This window comes from Ovis aries, chromosome 22, assembly GCF_016772045.2.
Source record: "Ovis aries strain OAR_USU_Benz2616 breed Rambouillet chromosome 22, ARS-UI_Ramb_v3.0, whole genome shotgun sequence".
In the NCBI taxonomy this organism is placed as follows: Eukaryota; Metazoa; Chordata; class Mammalia; order Artiodactyla; family Bovidae; genus Ovis; species Ovis aries.
In genome coordinates, this window is record NC_056075.1 from 39,389,839 (window position 1) to 39,402,868 (window position 13,030).

The 13,030-nt window shown below is 38.7% G+C and overlaps 1 protein-coding gene across 3 annotated transcripts in view; it reads left to right on the forward strand.

Annotated features, from left to right (window-relative positions):
- Nucleotides 1–13,030, forward strand: part of INPP5F (inositol polyphosphate-5-phosphatase F) — a 91,977-nt gene that overhangs the window by 17,805 nt on the left and 61,142 nt on the right. For 2 of the 3 annotated variants that reach the window (XM_027960308.3, XM_042238508.2), the window contains exon 2: nucleotides 5,418–5,498. In XM_027960308.3, the coding sequence (XP_027816109.2) occupies nucleotides 5,418–5,498 (81 nt within the window). Of the gene's footprint in view, nucleotides 1–5,417; nucleotides 5,499–12,464; nucleotides 12,608–13,030 lie in introns of those variants that run through there. The other variant, XM_042238509.1, reaches the window with a different exon arrangement.

A 13,030-nucleotide genomic window follows, 5' to 3' on the forward strand; every position in this document is an offset into this window, starting at 1 on the left:
TTTTCACAATATGGGTAGTTAGTATCGGACACTTTAACCCCTGCCAGCCATGATTATGTTTGTTTGAAATACTGCAGATGACTTTCACTTTGCCACTTCAGATACTGAATGCTTCTAATGTGATTCAATGCAAATTATCTGACTCCAACCTACTTCTTCATTCTGAGTCATATGTTCAGTTGTCCGTTCAGCATTTTGGAGCCTGCAGTGTATGTATCATGCACTTGAGACATAAAGCTGAATGAGACCAGGTCTCAATGAATTTTCTGTTCTTGATGGGCTTCCTGTTCAGTCAGAGAGACAGGCAAATCAGTAATTAGGTGCATTAAACCAAAATGATAAGTCACGATGGGTATATGAGCCGGTTCCAGGGGGCTCACAAAAGAGAGCGTGATCAGTTCTGCTGGGTGGGTGGAGAGGGGAATGTGTCAGGGAACACCAGTGACCCTTGTTCTGAGTCAGGAATGAAAAGCAGGCTGAAGTGGGTGGGGAGCAGCATTCCAGGCCCAGCCCTTGGACACTTCTGGAAGATGAAGGATGCTGGGGGTGGAGAGGCAGGAAGAGAGTAGACAGGAACAACCCATGCACAGCCTTGCAAGCTTTTCCAAGGAATTTGGACTTTGTTTTTCAGGCTTGGGGTGTAGGAGAAGTAATATGATGGGATTAACAGTGTTCTATGTTGTATGTACTTATTTTTTTTAATGCTTGATACATTTCTTTTACAATATTAATCTTAGACAAACTAGACTTTAGGGCAAAAGAGCATTATTAGAAATAAAGGCAGTTATTACATCCTGATGAACAGAGCAGTTCACCAGGAAGATATAATTCTGAATCTATATATGCCTGACAACATAGTTTCAAAAAATATAATGCAGAAATTACAAAGGAAAAATGGGAGGGGGGAATACATAAAGCATGAGATTTAAAAAACAAAGCAAAACAAAAAACCCTCTCAAACTGTCAGTATTAGGCTAAGCAGTCAAATAATTAGCAAGTACATAGAGCAGTTGAAGAAAATAACAAAGTTGATAAAGAGACCTTACCCCAGAGTTTAATAGTGTATTCTGTGTTTGAAGTAAGAAATACTTTTAAAAATCCTGACCTGAACAGACACATGTGTGTATGTACCGGAAACAAAAGTTTTGTGAAATGTTTCTCCTTACGTGGTGCAGTTTTTCTGTTTTCTGTTTCATTGCTGTTAGTGCTGATCTCATTGTACAGAACTGATAAAATGACCCACTAATGGATTGAACTGATGCCCTTTTTCTTGAAAACCCTAAGCAAATATACATGCTTTTCAAGTACAGACAGAACATTTACAAACAGACTTTCTGGATTCTCCTCACCACGCCTAGCATCTGCTACTCCTCCTGTTCTGCCTCTGTCCTGCCCCTGCTATAGAGAAGATGACTTGGACTCCTATTTGTACTGAGTCAGGGCCATTCGAAACATGGATCTGCTTTTCAGCTCCATTTCTATATTTAGCTTTTTCACCTTTTCTTCCAGACTTAGTAAAAAGTAATATCTCCCCCCCCTGCCCTATTCACTTTCATACCTGTACTTTTGATTTCATTTTCTTTTGTTTTCTTTTCCTCCTTTAATATCTCCTCTGTTTCTTATACCTAGACATTTCCTCTTGACCATCCCATCATGAACTCAGTCTTAAATGAACTTACCTGGTTCTCTCTTTGGATCTCAAACATTATCAACGACTATTATTTTTAGTCAATTAGACCACAAAATATAGTTTTTTGGTTTTTTTTAAGTGAAATTTTAATTTTCTTCAATGGCTGATATAGTCAAATGGTTCAAAATACCATAGGTGCAAAAAGGGTATTATTGAGTTAAGAGGTTTTCACCTGCCTTTTCTGCCAGCTCCTATATACCTTTGCTCCTTCTTACTCATCTCCGTCCTCATCTTATCCCTCTCTGGAGAGGATGACTGTTTCACTGTCATTGGTAAGTTTATCCTCTTCCTGTCCTTTGTGTAGCTTCCTTTAAGGTGTTTCATGTTAATCTCCTTCTGTACTTTCTTCACCTACTGCCCACCCTACTCCCCAACTACCATATCCTTTCAAGCCAACACTCTTGTAATAAAAACCATCTAGCTCCTTTCCTTGTTCGTAGTCTCCACCTCCTTTCAGTGCTGTCTGCTAATCCCTGGCTGCAGTCTTGTTTTACTTTTGTTATTATTTGCCTGCCAAGGCCTCCAGGAAGTAAGGTTCCTTAATTAGTCTTTTATTCAAGTCCCTTCTTATTGGCCTCAGTGTACTTTTTCTAGTCTTCCCAGTGAAGATCTCCACTATACTCACCATCCTCTTTGGTCTTCTGATCTATATTGTTTGCTCCTTTATTTTCGTATCTTCTCAGTGCCTGGTTCCTGAAATGTACTTGATAAGTATTTCCCCAGTGAAGGGATGGATTCCAAAACAAACCTTGTACTTTCTTTCTGCCACATCATTCTTCTTTCTGATTTCCTTACGCTTGAAGTTCCCACTTCCTCTGTGCAACTGTCCTTGACTGCTTTAGCGCTGACTTTTCATCCTCCTCCATATACCTTGAGCTCATTTGATACCTGAGGGATAGAATCTTGCAACTGTGTTTGTTCATCTGGGGTCAGGGTGAGATTATGACTAGCTGGAGCTCTTTCCTTAGCAGGGGCATCAGTGTTGGTAGAGGTTGAGATGTGGCCTGCCTGACAGGAATTCTGGTTATTTGAAAAGAAATTAGGATACTTCTAGTTTATATACCAACATGAATTCCAGGGTTAGTGTTAGATTTTTATAAATTAAAAAAGGGGTAAAATTAATAAATGATTGATAACAGATAAGGAACAACTTAGTGATCTTCCCTGTAGCTCAGATGGTAAAGAATCCGCCTGCAGTGCAGAAGACTTGGGTTCAATCCCTGGGTGGAGAAGATCCTCTGGAGAAGGAAATGGCAACCCACTCATGTATTCTTGCCTGGACAATCCCATGGACAGAGGAGCCCGACAGGCCACAGTCCATGGGGTTGCAAAGAGTCAGACCCGACTGAGTGACTAACACTACTACCACTAAGGAACAACTTGATAATATAATAAGTGAAAAAATGATGGATAATGAAAGTGATTTGTATAAAAATTTAAAACTGAAAGTATTTACAAACATGTCAGAGTTGATATCCTTAGTATGAAACCTCATAAATCCATAAGGAACATAAAAAAAATTCTTAGATCTGAATAAGAAAATCATAGAAGAAGAACCATAAGCAGCCAGTTTTTTAATTAAATGTTTAATCTTACCAGCAATGAAAAGAAAATAAACATCATTTAGGCAATGGATGCCATCAAAATAGCAAAATTTGCAAAGAAATTTTAAATGATGGCAAGCGTAAGAAGCATTTTCATATGCTTCTAGTAGAAATATAACTTGGTGTATAAACTTTGTTGATAGTATTGAAAGCTTTAATTTTTTTAAAGTTTTCACCTACTGATTTCATCCCTAAGAGTTTGTCCTAAAGCTATTAATTAACAAATAAAATACTTGCATAATGTTCATCATTTATCACAGCATTTTTTATAATAGGGAAAAACTGGAAATGGCTTATGCCCAGGAGTGAGAAAGTGCTTCCTTAAGTTGAAAATTAGACAGCTGTGAAGTTATAATTTTGAAGAATATTTTAAAGATGTGAGAAAATACTCATGAAATATAAGAAAAAGTTAGCATACAGTGATATATTTGCAATATTGCAGTTGGATATGCAGACAAATATATGATGTGAAATGTAGCAAAATAATATTATCTCTGGGTGACAGGATGGAAGTGATAAAGTATTTTTTCCAATCTTACAGTGTATTAGTTTTATAAGAATGCATGTTACTTAAAATGTAAATATTGTCTTATTGATTAGTTCCGTGTATGTATAGGTTCTGTGTTTGGATGGTTAAGAGCACAGGCCATGTGGTGTAGACATGGGTTTGAATTGCAGCTCTGCCCTTGGTCCATTGTGTGATATGGCCACTTTACTTTTCTAAGACTGCATTTCCTCATCTGTGATTTGGGACTCCTAGTACCTAACTGCTAGAGGCATCAGGATTAGAAATGATAGTTTGTATAATAGCCTTTAAAAAATTAATTCTCTATTTTACTTTAATTCTTGTAATAAAAACAGAAGTCAACGTTTTTTTTGCCTCCCACTGAATATATCATTAATAACAAAGATGTTCAAGATACAGTAGTCAAAACTCAAATGAACTTGGAGACTATTGTCTTTTGTAATTACCCACATGAGTTACAAATTGATTATACATTTTATTAAAATAGAATTTAAATGGTAATAATTAAAATGTAATTTAAAATTTCTGCTAAAAGAAATATTGTTTGCATTCTTGCTAATCTTTTCTTGCTATTGAGCCACCACTAATATTACCTTTATCTCCACGGGTATAACAGCCTTTTGTAGCCTGGGTTCCACAACAGAATTCAGCCCTAACATCCTCAGGCATCTATTGTGTGTAGTGAATTAGCTTCTCTTCTGTGTGTCTAGAATGGTACAAATGATCTACCATCCTTGGGAGAATTGAGAATATAGTCATTCAAGTCATTGTCTTGTTCTGTGGTTCAGATGAGAAACCCTGACTGGGATGCCTGGCACATAGTAGGCACTCAGTATAAATAGAAGTGATTCCTGTTGTTGTTGCCATAGAAGTCACATGAAAGAGAACTGGCTTTCCGAATTTCTTTGTTTGGTGCTAGCTTCTTTGGGAAAGGATATTTTCCGGAGTGTGATTCAGTAAGTGGACATCTCTGGGGGCGTTTCTCAGTCCTTGTCTCTGGATCTGAAACTGGCTTTGGCAGTAGGACCTTGGATAACTCCTCTCGTTGCCCTCTTATATTGTACCAGCTTCCTTCCTCCACTGCAGGGCGCCAAAGTACTGCCTCCCATCCAAGTAGAGTTTTAGAATGTCAATTACCTTCCCGTTAACTGTCCTTATGTTAGAGAACTTACTCAGGCCTTGGATTTAATGCTTTCTCTACAATGGCTTGTTAGTAATGTATTCGGTCCTGGGTGTGGATACCTGCTCTTTTGGGTTGCTGATCATTTTTTAATACATTGCTAAAGACACTGTGTTTTTTAAATCATCTTGTGACTTTTCTGTGACATTTCTTTTTAAAATTTTTATTTTTATACAGTGTTAAAGGTTACTTTCTATTTACAGTTATCAGGAAACATTGGTTCTATCCCATGTGTTGGATTATATGATCCATCCTTGAGCCCGTCTGACACCCCTAGTTTGTGCCTCCCCTTCCCTCACCTTTATCTTGTCCCTTCTCCTTTCCCCACTGGTAACCACTAGTTTGTTCTCTATAAAGATATTGTTTTAATGTTTTCCAATGAATACTTTCTCATGACCACTTCTCATTTTATTTTAGCTACCGATCTGCTTCTTGCGTGGAATCCCATTTGTTTGGGGTTGGTAGAAGGTGTTATTGGAAAAATTCAGCTTCATTCAGGTATGTTTCTGTAAACTCTTTAAGCTTGTCAAATTTAATGTGGCATTCTATGACACTGTCTTCTTTGAGGATAAATGTAGATTCTGTAATGGCTTGGATTCCTTTACCTTAATTTTGGATCTACCCAAAGTGGGTATATTTCCGTGTTGCAGAAACCAGTACTTGAGAAACCAAGCACTACGCTCGGAGAGTTGGAGAACTCAAGTTTATTATGCCAGCGGGCCCAGAGGAGTTAACACTCCAGACTCTGAGCCCCAAACAAAGAGATTACAGAGTTTTTATAGACAGATTGTAGTGGGCAACACTAACAGTTAATAGGCTGGTTTAAACTAAGGAGTTTCGTGAGCGCAGGAACAGTGGTCAAGATGGGGAGGGGGATGCCTGACCTGGACAGGCATGATTAAGCAGGTTTGCAGGGGCTGGGCGATTGCAAAAGAGCAGGACAAGGGTGAGTGAGATAAACTCCAGTTCCTAGTATTGCAAGTCCCCATTTTCTGAAACTGCGTGACCTACGTGATCTAGACTTTGCAAGGGGCAAACTGAGTTATAGAGGCAGAAGGAAAAGGAGGTTATGTAAAATTTTAACTTTTCCTCATCATCCGTATAAGGGAAACAAAAATACAGGCATCCCTCATTTTACTGTCCTTTGCAGATGTTGTGTTTTTTTTACACATTGAAGGTTTATGGCAGTTCTGAGCCCAACAAATACATTGGTCCCATTTTTCCAACAGCATTTGGTCATTTCGTATCTCTGTGTCACATTTAGGTAATTCTTACAATATTGCAAACTTTATATTTGTTATGGTGATCTGTGATCAGTGATCTTTTTACTGTTATGATTCACTGAAGGCTCAGATGATGGCTAACATTTTTTAGTAAAGTATTTTTTAATTGAAGGATAGTTGATATACAGTTTTAGTTTCTGGTATACAGCAAAGTGATTCAGTTATATATATATATATACACACATATATTTTCATGTTCTTTTATATTATAGGTTAATATAAGATATTGACTATATCTCCCTGTGTAATACAATAGGATCTTGTTATTTATCTATTTTATATTTATATATAGAAGTTTGTACCTGCTAATCTCAAACTCCTAGTTTATCCTTCCCCTATCCTTCTTCCCTTTGGTAACCGTAAGTTTGTTTTTTAAGTCTGAGTCTTTCTCTATTTCGAAAATAAGTTCATTTGTGTTATATTTTAGATTCCATGGGTAAGTGATAACATATGGTGTTTGACTTTCTCTTTCTGGCTTATTTACCTTATGATAATCTCTAGGTCCGGAGAAGGCAGTGGCACCCCACTCCAGTACTCTTGCCTGGAGAATCCCAGGGACAGGGGAGCCTGGTGGGCTGCCGTCTATGGGGTTGCACAGGGTCGGACACGACTGAAGCGACTTAGTAGTAGTAATCTCTAGGTCTACCCATGTTGCTGCAAATGACATTATTTCATTCTTTATTAAGGCTGAATAGTTTTCTATTGCCTATATACCACATCTTCTTTATCCATTCATCTGTTGATGGACATTTAGTTGCTTCCATGTCTTGGCAGTTATAAATAAATAGTGCTGCTGTGAACTTTGGTACATTGCTATGTATCTTTTCAAATTATAGTTTTCTCTGGATATGTGCCCTGGGGTGAGATTACTGGATCATGTGACAATTGTATTTTTAGTTTTTAAAGAAACCTCCATACTGTTTTATTTGTGGCTGTACCAATATACATTCCTACCAACAGTGTTGGAAGGTTTCCTTTGCTCCACACTCTCTCCAACATTTGTTATTTGTAAACTTTTTAATAATGGCCATTCTGACTGGTGTGAGGTGGGACCTCATTGTTTTGATTTGCATTTCTCTAATAATTAGCATTGTTGAGCATCTCTTTCAACTGCTGATTGGCCATCTGTATGTCTTCTTAGGAGAAATGTTAAGGTAATTTTTTGCCCATTTTTGATTGAGTTGTTTGTGTTTTTTGTTACTGAGTTGTATGAGCTGTTTGTGGTAGTTTGGAAATTAAGCCCTTGTGAGTGACATGGTTTGCAAATATTTTCTCCTATTCTGTAGATTGTCTTTTCATTTTGTTTATGGCTTCCTTTGTTGTATAAAAGCTTATAAGTTTGGATTAAGTTTCATGTGTTTATTTTTGGTTTTTATGTCTATAGCCTGGGGAGACTGAATTTAGAAAACAGTGATATGATTTATGTCAGAGAATGTTTTGCCTTTGTTCTCTTCTAGGAGTTTTATGGTGTCATCTTATACTTAAACCACTTGAGTTTATTTTTGTGTATAGTGTGAGGTTGTGTTTTAACTTCATTGATTTACATGAGCTGTCCAGCTTTTCCAACACTACTTGCTGAAGAACCTGTCTTTTCTCCATTGTAGTCAATATGTTCAGTGAAGAAGTACTTTTAATTAAAGTATGTACATTTTTAGACATAATCCATTGCACACTTAGTAGACTACAGTTTGGTGTAAACAACTTTTATGGGCACTGGGAAACCAAAAAAATTTGTGTGACTTGTTTTATTGATGTATTTGCTTCATTGCAATAGTCTGGAACTGAATGTACAGTATCTCCAAGGGATGCCTATAAAGCTTTAGAGAAGGGAGGCGTAATATTAAAATCCTTTCTTCCTCTTAAACCCAGAAACTTATTAAATGCCTACTCTCAGGATTTATGTTAGTCGATGGAATACAATAGTAAGCAAAAACTGACCTGTACCCACCCTCATGGAGCTTTCGGTTTAAGAAGGAAGGCTAGACATTAGTGATTAATCACTGAAATAAATGTATAATTATTTGTTAATTGTGATAGGTGCTCTGACAGATACACTAACTTCAGTGGTTTTGAAGGAGAGAATAGTGGGAATAAGGCTGGAGAGGTAGGCAGGTGGCAGACTCGGACTGATCAGCTTTGGTCAGCTGTCTGTTCCTCATATAGTCAGCTCTGGCCAGGGAAGAGAAAGGGTCTGTGAGCGCACAGCGTGGTGCTTCTAGGAGTCCTGTCCAGGGAAGGCAAACTGATGGAAGGTCTAGTTCATTAACCAGACCCTTCCTTGGAAGGACAGGCACCTGTACCCTGAGTTCAGAGGGAACTTTGTTAAAAGATAGGTGTTACATAGGCAGGTCCCAAAAAGTCACGAAAAGGACTAACTGAAATATTTTAAGCACGAAATTTAAATATATATTTTTTCATTGTTATCGATTTTAATGTGAGTTAAGAGCTATAGGAAGCTTTGCTATTACTGCTATGCAATCAAGAGTGTAGCCACCTTTGTATGTTTTTAAAAATTCTTTTAAGGTAAAATTATGGCACATTTGAAAGCCAGGTTAATTTCTGAGTATAAAGCACAAATTGCCATGCTGCTGCTGCTGCTGCTGCTAAGTTGCTTCAGTCATGTCCGACTCTGTGCGACCCCATAGACGGCAGCCCCCCAGGCTCCCCTGTCCCTGGGATTCTCCAGTCAAGAACACTGGAGTGGGTTGCCATTTCCTTCTCCAATGCAGGAAAGTGAAAAGTGAAAGTGAAGTCGCTCAGTCGTGTCCGACTCTTAGCGACCCCATGGACTGCAGCCCACCAGGCTCCTCTGTCCATGGGATTTTCCAGGCAAGAGTGCTGGAGTGGGGTGGCATTGCCTTCTCCGACAAATTGCCATAGACAGTCTTAATTTCTTTTTGCTAATTTTTTTGTTTATTTTAAAAAATTGTTAAATTTTATCAACACAAAGAGCTATTTGTCACCGATACACAGTATACTTGTTGTAAATTAAACACATTTATCTACCGTGTAGATTAAGAAATGAAACCAATGTCTTTGGAACTCTTGCTGCCTTTCTCCAAGTGTCTCTTTCCCTTCAAGAGAACCTGTGATTTTGAATATTGTACTTATTAGCCCATTGATTTTCATTATTGCTTTTGTTACATATATATGGCTAAATAATATGTTGCTAAGTTTTGTATTTTGGAAATTTTGTATAAATGATGTTAAGCCACTTGTGTTCTTTCACTTGTTGCCCCTACCCACACAACTGGATACTTTTGAGATTTGTCCACTTTGTTGGTATATGAAACTTTAGTTCCTATCTTCACTATTGTATTAGTAATACAATATCATAATTTGTCCTTTTTCCCATCATTGGGTAATTTTTGTTTTCTGGGCTTTTTTTTTTGCCATTAGAAATGAGACCACTGTGAGTGTTCTTGTACATTCTGTCTTTGGCAGTTTTGAATCCTTTCAGTGCAAAGGAGAAAAGCATTTAGACATTGTGTAACATGCTAATAAGTATTTTAGTCACACTCTCCTACCTGGCCACATTTACATACTTATATTTTTTAATTCATTTATATGCTGACAGGATAATTTCACAGTTGAATGTTCTGAGCTAAAATTCATTTTCTATTGTTTAAGTGAAGCATATGAAACTTTTGAGTTATTTTTCTCCAATTTCAGTTACATCTTGAAACAATGAATAAATCACTGACATGAGTCAAGAGACCTAAATTCAAGCTTTATTTATTAGAGCTTTGAGATATGAGAGAAATTACATAACATCTGTTTCATCTGTTGCTGTGTAATAAACTGCCACAAAAGTTTTAAAGCCTTAAAACAGTAACAGTTTAGAGTATCTCAAGTTCTGTGGGTTGACACGTGGCTCTTCTGCCCTTTTCGTCTGTTGGCCAGGGTCATCTGAGTGGCAGCACTCAGCTAGGGGTTTGCCTGGGGCACCTTAGTTTTCCTTCATGTGGCATTTTTTCCATGTAGCTCACGAGCCCTCTTTTTGGGCCCCCTCTGTCTCCTGGGTACCTGGACATCCTTTCAGGGTGCTGAGGTGACAAGTTCCAGTGTAGAAGGGCTTATCAAGCCTCTGCTTGCATCACTGAGCTTGCTAATATCCCATTGGTCAGAGGAGGTCACACAGCTAAACCCAGAACCAACATGGGAAGAGGCTTCGCAAAGGTTTGCATCCCAGGAGGCTAGTTCATTGGGGCCACCAATGCCCCAGAGCCTCTACTTCCTTGTAAACTATAAAACAAGAGTGAAAATAACTGCTCACTTATTTTTCCTGAGGGTATTGTGGGTCTCACGTGAGGTAATATACCTAAAGGTGCTTAGTAAATATCACTATTTTATCAATTCTTTTGATTTGCTTAGTAAATTATCACTTTTATCAATTCTATCAGTTTATGCAAAAAAGTTTTTATTAGAATTCAAGGGAACAAAACCAAAAAGTTGATTTGTTCAGGATCTGAGATTACATTCTGTGGCAGACAGTCTCTGACCATCGCTTGTCTCTGTACATCTCTTGTACATTCTTGTCTTCTTTTGGGTTTCTCTGTGTTTGTGTATGTGGGATGAAATTTCTGTCCTTATGTGGTACTCAGACCGACTTCAGCTAGCCCTCAAGCTAACCAGCATCTGATGTCCCCTACAACTTCTGGAGATTGACTGGCTCTCTAGTTAAGACCCTAGGGAAGAGACCCTTTTTGGCTCAGTCTGAGTCAGGGGCCTTCCCTGGTCACAAAATTCAAATATGCCCACTACACTAAGCAGGACAGTCAGTCAAAGCAGGACTGACTTGGATTTGAACTTGGCAAACAAACCACAAGTCATTTCCTAAAGCAGTGTACAAATACGCTACTGGTTGGTGAGTTTGATACAGTGAAAGTATGGTCATTAGGCGGGTGGGGGCATTTCCTGTGGTCTTTTGTGGTCAGTCCCTGTTTACATGCACTTTCCCTCCTTGTACCTCATGCCTTTCTTTGGACCAAAAAGAAGTTGGTAGGCAGTGTAGATACCTGTCATGTAGGATATTTTGGAAGAGGGAAAAATGAGGGAATAGAATGAACTAGAGAAAATAATAAAGAAAATATTAAAAAGAAGTAAACGGGGCTGGGAAGGTTTTTCACGCTCCTAATCTCTGTACTTTCCCCCTGCCCCCGCCCTGCCCCCTCTTGCCACATCACTTCTAAGGTACAGGGGGAAAAAAAAACCAAGGAAAATCTCTTTTCTGGCCCTCCTGCTGCTCTTTCCCTCACCCAGAGAACTGCAGCCCCACCCTTTGTGCCACTCCACCCCAGCTCCCATGCCCTGAGCATCCGTCTTGCTCTTCCTGCCTTCTATTTCTTCATCCTCTGTCCTGGGCATACCTCATTTCCTCCCCACCCTGTGTTCCACCTAAGCTCTTGCTTTGACCACACTATCAACTTGCCCGCTGGGCAGTGTGCTCCTGATGTGTGTTAGAACTGAAATAATCACTCCAAGTGCACTTGCCCATGGGAGCATCTTACCTTCTAGGGTAGAAGATGAGGGGAAGAAAGTGTCTGTACTTAAACTCTTTCTCACTCCTCCTTCCCTCCTACTTATTCTCTACATATTAATGCGTGAATTTCTGTTCTTGCCTAGTGAGATGGGAACAGAAGTTTACTTGAACAGTTGTCATTGACAGTCTAAAAGCGGCGTGGGTGAGCTGTGACTGTCATCAAGCAGTCGTGACTTCGGAACGGCATTAGTTTGCTAGGCTGCCGCAGCAAAGTTCCTCAAACTTCAGGGCTTAAACAAATTTATTTTCTTGTCGTTTTGGAGGCTTAAAGTCTAAAATCTACTCATCAGGGTTGGTTTCTTCTGAGGCCTCTTTCGCTGGCTTGTAGGCTATCTTCTCCTTGTGTCTTCACATTATTCTCACTCTGTGTTTGTCTCCAGATTTCCTCTTATAAGGACAGCGGTCAGTAGGGATTAGAGCGCACCCTAATGACCTCATTTAACTTAATTACAGCTTTAAAGATCCCATTCTTTAAAACAGGCTCCCATTCTGAGGCTCCGGGGGTTAGGACTCCAACATAATGAATTTTAAGGGGACCTAATTCAATCCGTAATAGGAACCTAACATCCTCTGGAATGCTCACTACAAAAGCATGTCCAGGAGAATGCTCACCTTTGCATCTGCCCTTTTATTTTACAGTGGAATAGGCCATTCCCCACATATCACTGGGTAGGCACTGGCCCCAGCACTGGACTAACCTTGAGGTCACATGATTGCCTTGGATCAGGTTATTTATCCAAGCCTCAGTCGCTGGGTGATGACACCACCTAGATATGGTTATGGTAAGTTTAATAAAACTCTCATTAAGTGCTTAGCATGGCTTCTGATAATAGTAGGCATTCAGTAGATGCTGGCTATTATTATTATTTTTTCCTTAGTTTTAAAGGTAAAACATGTCACTAAAGAACACTTAAGTTCTGAATGTATAATTTTGAATAAATGTTAAACTTAGACTGTTTTTTCCAGTAACACTAATTTTTACTGAAACTAATGATACTAACATGTCACTAAAAGATGACATGGTGGGCATTATAAAAGCAATGTTTTTAGAAGTGAAATATTAGTAGCATTAGTGAAGGTTATATTTTATAAGTTGTGTGCCCATTTAGAAAAATGTGTGATAGAAAAAAATTTAGAAGTATTATTTGGTTGTGGAATCCTTTGCTGATAATTGCCCTTCCTTTTATAGCAAGCTCTGCCCCTCA